This window comes from Stenella coeruleoalba (genome assembly GCF_951394435.1).
Source record: "Stenella coeruleoalba genome assembly, chromosome: 1".
Taxonomy (NCBI): domain Eukaryota; kingdom Metazoa; phylum Chordata; class Mammalia; order Artiodactyla; family Delphinidae; genus Stenella; species Stenella coeruleoalba.
This window is the reverse complement of record NC_137169.1, coordinates 31,460,536-31,475,028: the sequence shown is the minus strand read 5'-3', so window position 1 is coordinate 31,475,028 and position 14,493 is coordinate 31,460,536. Positions and strand designations below refer to the sequence as shown.

General features: G+C 42.7%; 1 protein-coding gene across 9 annotated transcripts in view; it reads right to left on the bottom strand.

Moving 5' to 3' along the window:
• MACF1 (microtubule actin crosslinking factor 1) overlaps window positions 1–14,493 on the bottom strand; it is a 344,741-nt gene that overhangs the window by 207,913 nt on the left and 122,335 nt on the right. For all 9 annotated transcript variants that reach the window (XM_079928860.1, XM_079928859.1, XM_079928851.1 and 6 more), the window contains one exon: window positions 11,637–11,698. In XM_079928860.1, coding sequence (XP_079784986.1) covers window positions 11,637–11,698 — 62 coding nt within the window. The remainder of the gene's footprint in view (window positions 1–11,636; window positions 11,699–14,493) is intronic.

The window sequence follows — 14,493 nt, the reverse complement described above, 5'->3', positions numbered from 1 at the left end:
TGGGCTCCAGAGCGCAGGCTCAGTAGTTGTGGCACATGGGCTTAGTTGCTCCATGGCATGTGGGATCTTCCTGGACCAGGGCTTGAACCCGTGTCCTCTGCATTGGCAGGCGGATTCTTAACCACTGCGCCACCAAGGAAGCCCCTTACCAAACACTTCTAATAGTGAACTTGAGAAATACTTTTCTTTTGGGAAAAAACAATTCTAATTTTATAACTGAAACTATGCAAAAACAAATAGATATCACTTTAGAAAAATGTGTGGGTAATGTCAAACATTGTGCTAATGCTTTAGATGTTATCTCATCTATCCCTCATATCCATAAGGTAGGTATTATTATTCCTGTTTTACACATGAGGAAATGAGACACAAAGAGGTTAAGTAACTTGCCTAAGGTCACAAGTGGAAAGACGGGCCTCAGTTTGGTCTTTCTTTTTTTTTTTTTTTTTTTTTTTTTTTGCAGTACGCGGGCCTCTCGCTGTTGTGGCCTCTCTCATTGCGGAGCACAGGCTCCAGACGCGCAGGCTCAGCGGCCATGGCTCACGGGCCCAGCCGCTCCGTGGCATGTGGGATCTTCCCAGACCGGGGCACGAACCCGTGTCCCCTGCGTCGGCATGCAGACTCCCAACCACCAGGGAAGCCCTGGTCTTTCTGATATTAGTCTTTGCCATTACTACAATGCTTTGTAATCAGACATAATCTCATTTTATTTACTTAATCCAAACAACTGCCCTGTGAAGTTTACTTATTACTCCCATTCTATAACAGAAACTGAGGAAGCTAAGGCTCTGAGAAGTTATGGTCACATAGCTGTGGGAAGTGCCTAAAGTGACTGATTCATTCCAAGTCTAGTGACAACTTCACTGATATGCTCAAACACAGAATCAGAAGACAATTGGAAATTACAAGGAAGAAGATTCTTTTCAACATAATTAATTTTCTAGACAATAAGAGAAAGGGTTTACTCTCAGAATAGTGGATTTCTAGTCACTGGAGTTTTTCAAGCAGAGACTAGGATATTGGAATTTCTACATTCACGTCGAAGATTGAACTATAAGTCCTTTCCAACTATAATATTCTAGCATTCAAAACAGATTGCAAATCAGAAAAGATAAAGGGTGGAAACATCTTAGTAAACTTCCTAGAAAAGAAAGGACTTGAAGGATTAGAAAATGTTTGATAGAAAGAAAGAGCAGGGGAAAACCACATAAGGCTAGGTATAGGGGTGGAAACATGCAAGACATGCATGTTTGTACGTGTGTGCGAAGGAATAAGAAGTTGACAGGTAGATAACCCAACTGGAGAAAATGGTTCATGATAAATTGAATAACAGGTTTCAAATATTTAAAAATTAAATATAGGTTTCAAATATTTAAAGAATATTTCTTCAATTTTTTTGTGCTACTGACAATATGACACATATTTTAGTTTAATCTGCAATACTAACATTTTCTCCCTCACTTTCTTAAGTTTAGACAATGAATGAAACAATACATTTACCCCAGACTTGTATCACTTGTTGATTTTCATGGTGTAAATACTCTATTGAAATGACCAATTTCAAGCTATTAATATAATATCACTAAAAGCAATGTTGGGAAGAAATGTACAGTAGCACACCAATATATAGAATTTCCATCAGAGAGATACAACAGACATAACTGACCTCAAGAGCACAGATGGTAATAACATAGTAAAGTAACTGAAGTGATGAGCTTTGAATATTTATTACCTTTATTTTAAATACAATTTATTTAATTGTAAGTTTACATAATTTAATTTTTAATAATGGCTGTGCTTAGCAAATATAGCTCACAAAATTCCTGAAAGTTTAATATTTGGCTCTCATGAGCCCATGACAGTTGACTCCAACACAGCAGTGGCTCTAAGATTTCAAGACCCCTCCCTCATGTGGGTCCAAGGGTTCAACCACAGTGCACCACTCAAGAAATTAGCAGGTCATAAGAGTTGGAAAGGAAGTTTGATTTGACAAGTTCAATCTGAAGTATGTTGAATTTAAAACAACAGCAAAGGAGCTACAAATGGAAATGTTCTTGAAGCAGCTGAAAATACCAGAATTTAATCTGGGGCAGATGAGAACTTAAGTTTAGAAGTCATATGCATAGAGGTGCTAGCCAAAGACATGGGAAATGTTGGGCTTTCAGTGTTAGGGAGAAAAGAAGAGCGGAGGGCTAAGGACTGAGCCTGAAGGAATAGCCAAAACTAGAAGGCAGGAGATGGGAAAGCAATCAACAAAGGAGGCGGGGTGGGTAGGGGAAAAGGCAGTGAAAGAGGTAGGCAACAAACCAAGAAAGTATAATCAAGAAAGAGATGATCACCAGTATCAAATGCTACAGGACAAGGAGGGCGAAAACTAAGAAAGGCTTTCTGAATTTTCCTACAAATAAGAGTGCTTTTTGTGAGAATAATTTTCTAGAGAGTGGTGGAATGGAAATCAGATTTTAAATGAACAGTAGGTTTTAAAAAGTCAGAAATTATTAAATACTTGTTATTAGGATTAAGAAGAGAAGAAACAGGGACTTCCCTGGTGGTGCAGTGGTTAAGAATCCGCCTGCCAATGCAGGGGACACGGGTTCAATCCCTGGTCCGGGAAGATCCCACATGCCGCGGAGCAACTAAGCCCATGTGCAACAACTACTGAGCCTGCGCTCTGGAGCCCACGAGCCACAACTACTGAGCCCACGTGCCACAACTACTGAAGCCTGCGCGCCTAGAACCCGTGCTCCACAACAAGAGAAGCCACCGCAATGAGAAGCCCACGCACTGCAATGAAGAGTAGCCCCCACTCGCCACAACTAGAGAAAGCCCACACGCAGCAACGAAGACCCAGTGCAGCCAAAAATAAATAAATAAAATAAAATAAATTTATAAAAAAAGAAGAGAAGAAACAATAATGAGGGACTTATTATTGACAGGTAAGACCTGAACATAGGGTATAAAAATCGGGAGTGGTCATCAAGTAATTATTTAAATAAATTACACAGGGCTGCGGACCAGGTGAGATCGTGTTATCAGTAGGATACCAAACACCAAGAAAAAGGAAGTACTTGAAATGTAAAGTTAGTTTTACATCAAGGCCCCAATATCTCCTTCTGAAAATTCCGGTTTATGTTTTCCACCTGTGAATAGCAAAATTCAACCACCTTACAAGAAATTTACATGAGTCCTAGTTTACTGTTTCTCAGTCTTTGTGTGATTATAATAACTAAGTAACTATGAAAACCAGTAGAGAGATATAGACAAAAGTAATGGGGGAAGGGAGTATAGTAAGATTTTTTTTTTTCTCAGATAATTTTCAACAGAGAACAGTAGTCTGTTTCTGAAGCATACTGGACACAGCTCTGCCTAGAGAAGGATAAAGAACTAGGGGCTTCCCTGGTGGCGCAGTGGTTAAGAATCTGCCTGCCAATGCAGGGGACACGGGTTGGAGCTCTGGTCCAGGAAGATCCCACATGCCGTAGAGCAACTAAGCCTGTGCACAACTACTGAGCCTGCGCTCTGAAGCCCGTGAGCCACAACTACTGAAGCCCGTGCGCCTAGAGCCCATGCTCCGCAACAAGAGAAGCCACCGCGATGAGAAGCCCGCGCACCGCAACGAAGAGCAGCCCCCACTCACCGCAACTAGAGAAAGCCCAAGTACAGCAACAAAGATCCAACACAGCCAAAAATAAATAATAAAAAATAAGGAACTATGATAATTAAAAAAAAAAAGAACTCGCTAACACTTACTAGTGCTTTTACATCAAAAAATGTTCAGATGCAGAGGGGGGATTTGGAGGGCTCAATTAACATCCCACGATCATACGGCTCAATGACCAGGCCAACCAAACCCAGGTCTGCCCCCTTCTAAAGTCGTCACCATTTCTGTACATGCTACATTGCCTCTGAAGTTTTCCACAAATCTCCTAAGAAAAAGTCTGGTGGACTAAGCACCAGGAAAGTATTAGAGGCAGCCAAGTGAAGCCAAGAGTGCTCAGAAAGCATCCATATATATGTTTCTTTCCAACAAATAATCATGCTGCTGTTAGCAAACAAGATGAGTGAAAAACTTCAACTATCCAGGTCCTTACCTGTTTGTACTCCCTGTGAAAATCACCATCAAAATTAGTTCTTTAGAAATCTCCAAGGAATATGTACAAATGGCTAACAAACTCATGAAAAGATGCTCAATATCATTAGCCATAAGGAAAATGTAAATCAAACTACAGTGAGATACCACTTCACAACCACTAGGATGGCTACAATCAAAAAGACAGATAGGGGCTTCCCTGCCGATGTAGGGGACGCGGGTTCGTGCCCAGGTCCGGGAAGATCCCACGTGCCGCGGAACGGCTGGGCCCGTGAGCAATGGCCGCTGAGCCTGCGCGTCCGGAGCCTGTGCTCCGCAACGGGAGAGGCCACAACAGTGAGAGGCCTGCGTACCGCAAAAAAAAAAAAGACAGATAATAAGTGTTGATGAGGCTATAGAGAAACTGGAACCCTCATACACTCCCAGTGAGAATGTAAAACGATGCAGCTGCTTTGGAAAAAAGTCTGACAGTTCCTCAAAAGGCTAAACACAATTTACCATACGACTCAGTAATTCCACTCCTAGGTATATATCCAAGAGAATTAAAAACATGTCCGGAAAAAAACAAAAACAAAACTTGTACATGAATGAATGTTCATAGCAGCATTCATTGTTCACAACAGCCAAAAAGTGAAAATAATCCAAATGCCTAAATATTATGACATGTGAAAGAAGCCACTTACAAAGAACCACATATTGCATGATTCAATTTGTATGAGATATCTAGAATCGGCAAATCTATAGAGACAGATGGTAGATGGGTGGTTGCCTAGGGCTGGGGGAGAGGATGGGGGGTTGGTTAGGGATAATGATTAAAGGGTACAGGGTTTCTTTTGGGGGATGAGGAAAATATTCTAAAATTGATTGTGGTGATGGCTGCGAAACTCTGTGAATACAATAAAAGCCATTGAAATGTACACTTTAAATGGGTGAATTATGTGATATGTGAATTAAATCTCAACATAGCTATTTTTAAAAATTAATGAATGGGGCTTCCCTGGTGGTGCAGTGGTTAAGAATCCACCTGCCAATGCAGGGGACACGGGTTCGAGCCCTGGTCCGGGAAGATCCCACATGCCACGGAGCAACTAAGCCTGTGTGCCACAACTACTGAGCCTGCACTCTAGAGCCCGTGAGCCACAGCTACTGAGCCCGTGTGCCACAACTACTGAAGCCCACGCGCCTAAAGCCCAGGCTCCGCAACAAGAGAAGCCACCATAATCAGAAGGCTGCGCACCTCAACAGAGTAGCCCCCGCTCACCGCAACTGGAGAAAGCCCACGCACAGTAACGATGACCTAACACAGCCAAAAAAAAAATTAATGAATGACTAAATTTTGAGACCAAGCCAATCCTCCCCAATCACCATGCATTAGTAAGCCAAGGAAAACTCTGCTCTCCCAATTTTTAGAAGATTGGCTTGAAGTTATGAAAAAATAAACAGCTTCGCCCAATTTCTAAGTGGCTTTAGCAAAGGGAATATATTGCACTTAAGTGCTTGGAATCAGAATCTGAGCCCAAAGGGACTTTAAAGATTACTTAACTCTAATACACTCAGTTTACACATGAGAAAAGCACTGTCTAGAGAAGTTAAATAACTTTGTAAGACCATTTAGCTGGAAAGTGTCAGATCACTGTCTCTTGACTCTGAGTTCAATGCTCTTTCCCCTCACAAGGCTTCCATGATGCTTGAAGGGTAGAAACAACGTATTAACAACATTATTAAATTATAAGAGCCCCCCCACAAAAAAAGAACTAACGACTGTCATGCAGTATTCTTTAACATCTGCAGAAAGCCTGATCTAGAAAAGTTTTGCTCGAAGACTCTTAAAAGAAAACACAAGCAGCTCAACTTCCTTGATCCACATTATGTTGAAGAACAATATATAGGTCAGAGGAGAAAGTTTTAAAGAGAAGAGTATGTTATTTACTCTCATCTATACTTATTAAAAGATACAGGGAAAGTAAGAGTGAGCCTGGTAGCTTCAGATGGATTTCTGAATTTATAGATTTCTAAACTGTAAGAGGGAAAATTCTATACTGATTCAAAGGCCAAATTTATCCTCCAGAAAAGCCCAATACTAAAAAAAAACAGATAACAGTTGTCACAGACTTTTCACTCTGGAGAGAACTGTGCTCGAACACAGGGAATAAGAGTGGGGGCTGAGGGCCCCTTTTGGAGTAAGTAGAGTGCGATGGCGGAGCAAAGTGTGAGGCTCTTTGCAGATGAGAATCCTATCGCCTGTTTTGAAAGTTCCTCAAGTTTTAAGGAATCTGACAGTGGTAACAGCCAACCCTGATTAACAAAGATTCTCTGCGGATGAGGAGGATTCTAAAATCCACCAAGGGTATCTTTACTTAATAGGCAGGCACTAATGCTCAGGGAGTAGAGAATCCAAGTCCCAATGTAGAACCAAAACCTTCAGTGGGGGTCGAGATGCATTCAGGGTGAAATCAAGCCCTGAAAACTCAGGTCTAGGCAGACATGGTCACAAACCACCACCATACAGTCACAGTTGGGCAACAAAGGAAACATTCCTCTCCTCAGCATCTGACCAGCACGACTCCATCAATCTCTTAAATTACACTCCACTGCCAGTCTCCATCTCATGTGGCCACAGCACAGAGGCTGCGCAAGAGAGAGTGCCTGGAACCATTAGAGCATTCTCCCACCCTGTGTTCAGCTAGAGAGCCTTAAAGAGGCGGAGAAAAATTGAGAACATTAGTAAAACTTTGGAGTTAAAAACTTTTGCTGGTTTATCTGGAATTCTTAACTAAAATTCCAGGAAGGCCAGTTGCTTCTAGACTGCATACATGACTAAAGATGGAAAGAATTAGTCCATCTGTTAGCTTAAATGCTTTCCTTCCTTTCTACCCACTAACCTCCGCAGTCAGTAGAAACTGACCAGAGAAAGCCTTCCTCCTCCTTTTCAGGAGCTCATGCTCTCAGTTCTGTCTCATCGTTTCAGCCTTTCTTGAAGTTCTCTTTGGGATACTTTATCAGCTACCAGAACCCAGAGATATATCAAGGATAATGTGAATAAAATCTCACTTAAAACTCTAGGGTTTTTTTTTTTTTTTTTGCAGTACGCAGGCCTCTCACTGCTGTGGCCTCTCCCGTTGCGGAGCACAGGCTCTGGATGTGCAGGCTCAGCAGTCATGGCTCATGGGCCCAGCTGCTCCGCGGCATGTGGGATCTTCCCGGACTGGGGCACGAACCCGTGTCCCCTGCATCGGCAGGCGGACTCTCAACCACTGCGCCACCAGGGAAGCCCTAGGTTTTTATTTGTGATGGTTCTGGCATATGAGCAGAACTCTTCGATTTGTAGGACTTGTGTTCTAAATTAGGTTATTTATATATTTCAGATGCTTACATCCTTAAATCTCTTTTATGATTGGACCAACAGTGTTCTCAGCTAATAAAGAGGCATTGATTTGCTTATGCAAGAACAAACTGTTTCCTAAAGAGATACTTGGGAATCCAAGAGATTAGGTCAACTAAATCTAGCACTTGAGGGGCTTGGCTGTTTTGATCTTACATCATTCTACTTGCCAATGGCAACACTAATGTAGTTCATGTGTACTTGGGGAGCAAAGCAAAGGATGCCTGAATTACAAAAAACAGATTTGATCCCTAATTCTCAGCCCAAAGTTCAAAGAATTCCAACATGGAGCAATGATTCCGATGAGCAGTGAATCTCTGTGAAATATTCCAAGATGAGAAAATGCCATTGGAACTGTAAGGCTGGGGGCCTGAGAAGAGATGAAAAATTGCCAAGGATTTAAGTAAAGCTCTGGCTGGCCTCCAATTTCTAACAATGCTATGTGTTCGTCTAGTTTCTCCCTCCCTGGGCCTCCTGTCATCACACAGAACTGAGGCAGAAGTTCAACAGGCAACATCAGCTGCAAGTGAAGAGCAGGGAGGCAGAGCACTTGCATCCAGCTACAGAGTTTAGGGGGGCAAGCTTGAGGCAGGATAAATTCAGTTCTTCCAATTGTTAAGAGATGAGGTATGAAAGCAGAGCAAGGTGGGGGCATATTTAATAGTAACAGCAAGTAATTCTGGCCAGAAGCCTCATGCCTGCTCTTTAGCTCCATCCTTCACTAGCTGTATGACCTTGGGAAAGTCACTTCATTCTTCTAATTCTCACTTTCCTCAACTGTTAAAACTGAAAGGATAAAATACCTTTACCTCCTTCAGGGTTACTGTAAGGATCAAGTCATACTAGAATATGCTTTGTAAGCTAAAAAGACTACTGAGCTATTATTTACTCAAGGTAACAAATCCTTACTGGATACTTCTCATGCTCCGGGTGCAGTACTTGGCTGAGACAGTGCACAAGTCCTAGACCTCAAGGAGCAGAGGACAACAACGTGTGAACACACAAGCCCATCTCTTCAAAGTGGTGTGGCACAGAGATGGAGTTGCAATTAATTTAGTCCAAGGGATGGAGGTCAGAGCCTCAGGAAGGGAATACTGGACCTGGGTCTTGAAGGGTAAGTGGGTGATGGCCAGGCAGAGGAGGACAAGACATGCATTCAAGGGAGAGAGAAATGAATAAGCAAAGAGGTACGAAAGTACAGTGTTTAGGAAGCAGTGAGATGTTTCGTACGGCTACAGCACAGGCTATGCAGGGGACAATGCCTGGTTGGAAACAGGCTGTGAAGGGCTCTGCACCATGACAGAGTTATGTGCCACCAAACCAGAGGCACCTAACTGGTAAATGTTGAAGAAATTAGAGGAAAATTGCAGGGTTTTTTCTCCCTGTCTCTCTCCCTTCCTCCTTTGTCCCGACTAAAAAAAAACAGGACACAACATCAACCTGCAAGTTACAATCTGGCAGAAAGATGAATGTTGCAGGTGCTATAACAGAAGTACATAACGAATACAGGGAGGGCACAAAGGAAAGGCCAGTCAATTCCAGGTGGGAGAGTCAGGAAAGTATCTATTGAGGAGGTGTTAAGTTGGTGTTGTCCAGGCAGAACAGAGCTGGGGAAGGTAATCCACGCAGAGGGAGCCCCATGAGCGAAGATACAGTGTCATAAATAGCACGGCAAACAGTTCAGCAAGAGCTTAAGGTCTGAGAGGAATATGACACCATGAGCCTGGAAAGGTAGGCAGACTGGTGTCAGCAGTGCAGAGGTTGAGAGCACAGGTGCCAGACTTTAGGCTGCCTGAGTTCTAGTATTTTAGTTCTTCTTCTTTCTAGTGGTATGACCTCGAACAGGTTATTTAACCTCTCTGAACCTCACTGATAAAATGGACTATTAATAAAATCTACAGCATAAGGTCAGTGAAGAATTAAATGAGATGATCCATATAAAAGACTCAGTATAGAAAGTCTGATTTACAGTAAGCACTCAATAAACTACTACCATTATCATTATATTTGTTCTTATAGAAAACTTTATTAGGAAAGTATTATGGCCAAGTCAAGAGATGAAGAGGCCCTGGGCTAGAACAGAGGTAATGGGGATGGAGAAGAGAAACCAGATGCAAGCATCTTTCTGAGTTCGAAGTGATTGATTGTAGTTGGTGACAGGGAGAGATGATGGGTAGGACTAAATACAGTATGTTCTAGGTTCCTAACTTGGACAGCTAGGTACACGAGTGAAAATACTGGGCAATTTGGGATGTGTTGAATACAGGACATGTCTGGGTAACATCCAGATGACCGTGTCAAGTACACTGTGAGATACAGGTCCTGGGCTTAGGAAAGAATGCAGGAAAAGGCTCTATCATCACCTCCTTATCTATATCTTGTAGTTAGAAAATCGCCCTCATTTGTAGTTAAACAAGTGGCCCTAACGAGCCATGTTTGATTTATGTAACCATCTCCCCAGCCATAGTTTACGGAACTAAATAGATAGACCACTGACCCATGGAGGAGAAGAAAACCTCAGCCAACCAGATTGCTTGTGTTTGCATCTTTAGAATCATGTAGCTGCAGGGGTTTACATTACCATTTGAGGGACAGCCACCATGGCTCACACACAAGCAACGGCAGGAATGCAGAGAACTAAATGTAGGAGACACACAGAAAGATATAAAAATGAAGAAACACAAGGCCTCATAAAAAGAGAAAGAGAGAGTAACTGCCCAATAAAGTTTAGTTTTCATAAAGCTCAGATGCATCCAGACACCAGACTCTGGAGATCACCCTGTAACCCTTTCAACTTATGATTCCTTGCATTCCATGCAACCAAATGATCCCCGTGGCTAACGCAAATGAGACTGCCAAAGAATACAGAGTAGAAAACAAGACAATGGTTAGGACCCAGGGAACGTCAACATGGAGGACTCAGAAGGAGCAAGAGAAGCCAGTGAGAGAGGCATTCATGGAGGGAAGAGGTAACTGAGGAAAAAGCAGTGTCCCAGAAGGCAACAGAAAAGACAGCTTTAAAGGAGCAGTGAGGGCTTCCCTGGTGGCACAGTGGTTAAGAATCCGCCTGCCAATGCAGGGGACACGGGTTCGAGCCCTGGTCCGGGAAGATCCCACATGCTGCGGAGCAACTAAGCCCATGCGCCACAACTACTGAGCCTGTGCTCTAGAGCCCATGAGCCACAATTACTGAAGCCCGTGCCCTTGGAGCCTGTGCCCTGCAACAAGAGAAGCCACAGCAATGAGAAGCCCGCACACCACAACGAAGAGTAGCCCCCACTCGCCACAACTAGAGAAAGCCCGCTCACAGCAATGAAGACCCAATGCAGCCCAAAATAAATACATACATAAATAAAGTAAAATAAAATAAATTAAAAAAAAAACAAAGGGAGCAGTGAGTTGGTCAACACTGTCAAATGCTACAGAGAAATCAAAAGAGAAGAAGATAAAACTAGGCTACTAGATACAGCAATTGAGAGGTCACTGGTAATCTTTCCCAGAGCAGTAATTATTATAGCTCACAGTTATTTGAGTAATTATTGTAACTTAAAAACTTTGTTTTCAAATCTGACTGCCACATTAGTCATACTGTTTATCCTTAGGTGAGTATTTAATATGCCTCTGCCTTGGATTTTCCTCTATTTAAAAATAATAATATAAAAATAATAATAAGATCTCCCTCCAACCCTAGCCATTTTGCTCTGTATTCTAAACTGTATGGGGGTTACACCTGAATATACATATTTTAAAAATTCATTAAATTGATCATTCAAGATCTGCATACCTTAAGAGAGAGAACAAAATCTCCTCTGCCCCATCCTTCCACATTAATCAGGTTAAAAAATTTAAAGCAAGAAAGGGGCTTATAAAATAGTATGTAAAGTTTGGTGCAAAGTGTTCTTGGAAATCCCAGGAATCACGCCACGGTATCCTCAACCTCAGCCTCCTCAGGTAATGGAGGTGTTACTGTCTTCACCAAGAAACTGATCAGTGGAAGTTTCCACGTTATTCGGACTATGTTAGATATTAAAAAAAAAAAAAAAGTCATGTGTATCCCCATCAACTGGAGCACATGGCCAGTAACATGAACTGAGAGAAGGGACTGATAGATCCAGACCAGGAGCAGCCAGAGGGGCCAGGGCAGCATCCACGAAGGGGTCCTACCTTCATCAGGTGCTTGTTGACCCACTTGGTGAACGTCTTCTTCTGCACACGGTCCCGTTCATCTGTGAGGAAACAAGGAGAAGGCACTGGCTTAGCGCTACCCGGCAAGACGTTCCCCAACCACTGCCTTGCCCACACCCAGATTCTCCAGGACAGTGGAGACAGTTTCCTCAGGACTATGAGACAGCGTCTTGTTGTTGGGAAGGTTCAGTCTGTCTGAACTTCCTCTTCTGTCCTTACCATGTTGTCACTTTATGCATTAGACAGAATCATGTGCCTCAAGAATCTTGTCATGGCAAAGTCTCCTTCGCATCGTAATTCTCCGGGGAGCACAGTGATTCCCTGCTTCCCCTGCCCCCAGCAAGCTCCAAAAAGCCAAAGCTGTGAAAACCCCCAACAGAAGGGGTGCAGTGCCCTTGGCGCTCGGGACACCTATAGTGCAGGGTTACATCTCACCCTCCACACACTGGTCCTCTTGACCAATGCTCTCCTCCCACCCCCTCCTCCCCAGTACTCCCTCACTCCAGCTTCTTCCCCAGCCTCACCAACCAAGCTCTCAGAGCTGCCCACTATGCCCTGCCCCACACATCTCCTCCCTCCCTCCCTTCTCCCAAGTCTTACAGAGCCCCACTTTTTTTTGTAGGCAAACTGTCTTTCATTCTCAATTCTGTTCACCTCTTTAACAGAAACATGACTGTCAACACTTGACAGTGACTGCGCCACAGAGGCCTGATCCTGTGGAGAACTCAACTTCTCCCACAACGCCACCTCCAGACCACTGATTCATCAGCTCCGTTCCTTTTCTACTTATTTGAAGCCCTTGCCCTCCACTATACCATCTTGTTCAAATCATCCTTTCTGTCATCGACCATTCCCTGCTGCCTGCCCCCTCCACGTGGCAAATCTACGTTAACTTCTCTTAACAACTTGGTTCACATTTACTATCTCCAAGGGTATCCTATGGTGTCATCCTCAAATTACTTCAGCATATGTGTGGACAATGCATGTGAGCCTGCTTGGCTCCACTGACCTTCAGCTCCAATTCACAGCCAGCCACCACCATGCCACTTCCTGAGCCTCGTTCCTTCTCCACACATACCTATTTAGCAGTCATCTTTATCAATCTTTCATAGCTCCTCATCATTCTCAACCTTCAATCACTCCCTTCTTATTTTACCCTGTTTAGTAAGAACACCTAAGATCATCCCAGCCTGTGCCAGACAACATAGTTAAGCAATTCAAAGCTGCAGTCACTAATACCCCAGGGAGTCTCACGGGCCTAACCTTCTACTAGTATGTTCACCAGGACAATCCCCAAACCTGAATGACTACCATGGCTTGACTCCTCCACTTCTTCTCCAACTCAGAGAAATTTCAGAAGAAAGTAGCAGAATTATATATGAGCCAGTAACTCTGGCTCACTAGTAATTCACACAAACTTCAGTTAGGTTTTCTCTCTCTACTGCCACAGTTATTCCCTTCTTACTGACTCCCAAGTAAAAGCCACATAGGTACCATTCCAAACAACACTAAGGCTTTCTCTCCACTTCCAGGTGGATGCTCTATCTTCTTATTTTTCTGAATCTAGAGCCATCCAGTAAGTGCTCCTTCATCTCTTTCTCTAACCTTACCTTTACCACCTCTTCCTTTCCTGCTTTATTTGCAAGGAACAGTGATCTCTTCCTATTACAGACCACAGAACTTAGGAATTAGAATGGATTTAGTCTAATTCCCTGCTGATTCACAAATCCCCTCAACAACAAAGAATCATATGTTCAGAGTTGAAAGGTCTGTCCAAATCTTGCATACATCTACAATATTATTGACTCTTAAAACTTAAGATAATAGAGAATTCACTACCTCATAAAGCAACACATACTAATTTAATAGTTCCATAACATGTCATAATCTGCATCCTTATAAATTCTACCTATTGGCGCTCACTTGGAACTGTTGGTTTTTTTTTTTAAGTCTTATCTGATTTTCACTTCATAGAGTGCTGCAAGTATTTGAAGCCAGAATATTTATTAGATGTGACCACTGTCATTCCAACATATTTTGATCTTTCGATCTTCTTTAGATGCTGATTCAGTTATCTGACCTCTTCATCATCCTTTCCAAGCCTCTATCATCTGCAGACTGAATCAGAATCAGCTTGCAGCTACAATCTCATCTAAATCACTGACATTTGTTTTCTCTTCATGGCAAGCTACTTTTTTCCTCTCCACCTCTCCAAATGCTATTTATTCTTTAAAATTCAGCTCATTCATTCACTCATTTATTCTCTGAATAAGTCCTTATCAAGGAGCTAGCTGCTTGGAATACCCTGTGCTACACAAAGTCACAGTCCCTACCTTTAAAAGAGTCTAGCAGAAAGGAGAAATAACTTCAATGCAGCTTGACAAGTGCTGTTAACAGAGGTAAGCACAGAGCGCTCAAGAACGTAAGAGAAATGGCTAACCTGTCTGAGTAGACGAGGGACCCATGGGAGGTTAGTGAACGTTTCCAGGTGAGTGACTAACTAAACCTTAAAAGATGAGTACAAGTTAGCCAGAAAGAGAAGGGACAAAGCTACTACATGAAGTTCTACCTAGTGCAAAATCACGGAGATAAGAAGGAGCTCATGTTCAGACAACTGCACAGAATTAAGGATGGTTGAAAGACAGGACGTGTAATAGGTAGTGGTGACACTTAAAACTGGATAGAATGGCATGGGTCAAATCACGGCCTTTCATGACAAGCTAAGGAGTCCAAACTTTATCACCAAGAAACTGGTGAGGGGAAGGTAAGGGAAAGTATTGAAAGATTTTAAATAGAAGAATGACACGTGAGATTTGTGTTTGAGAAAAATTACTCT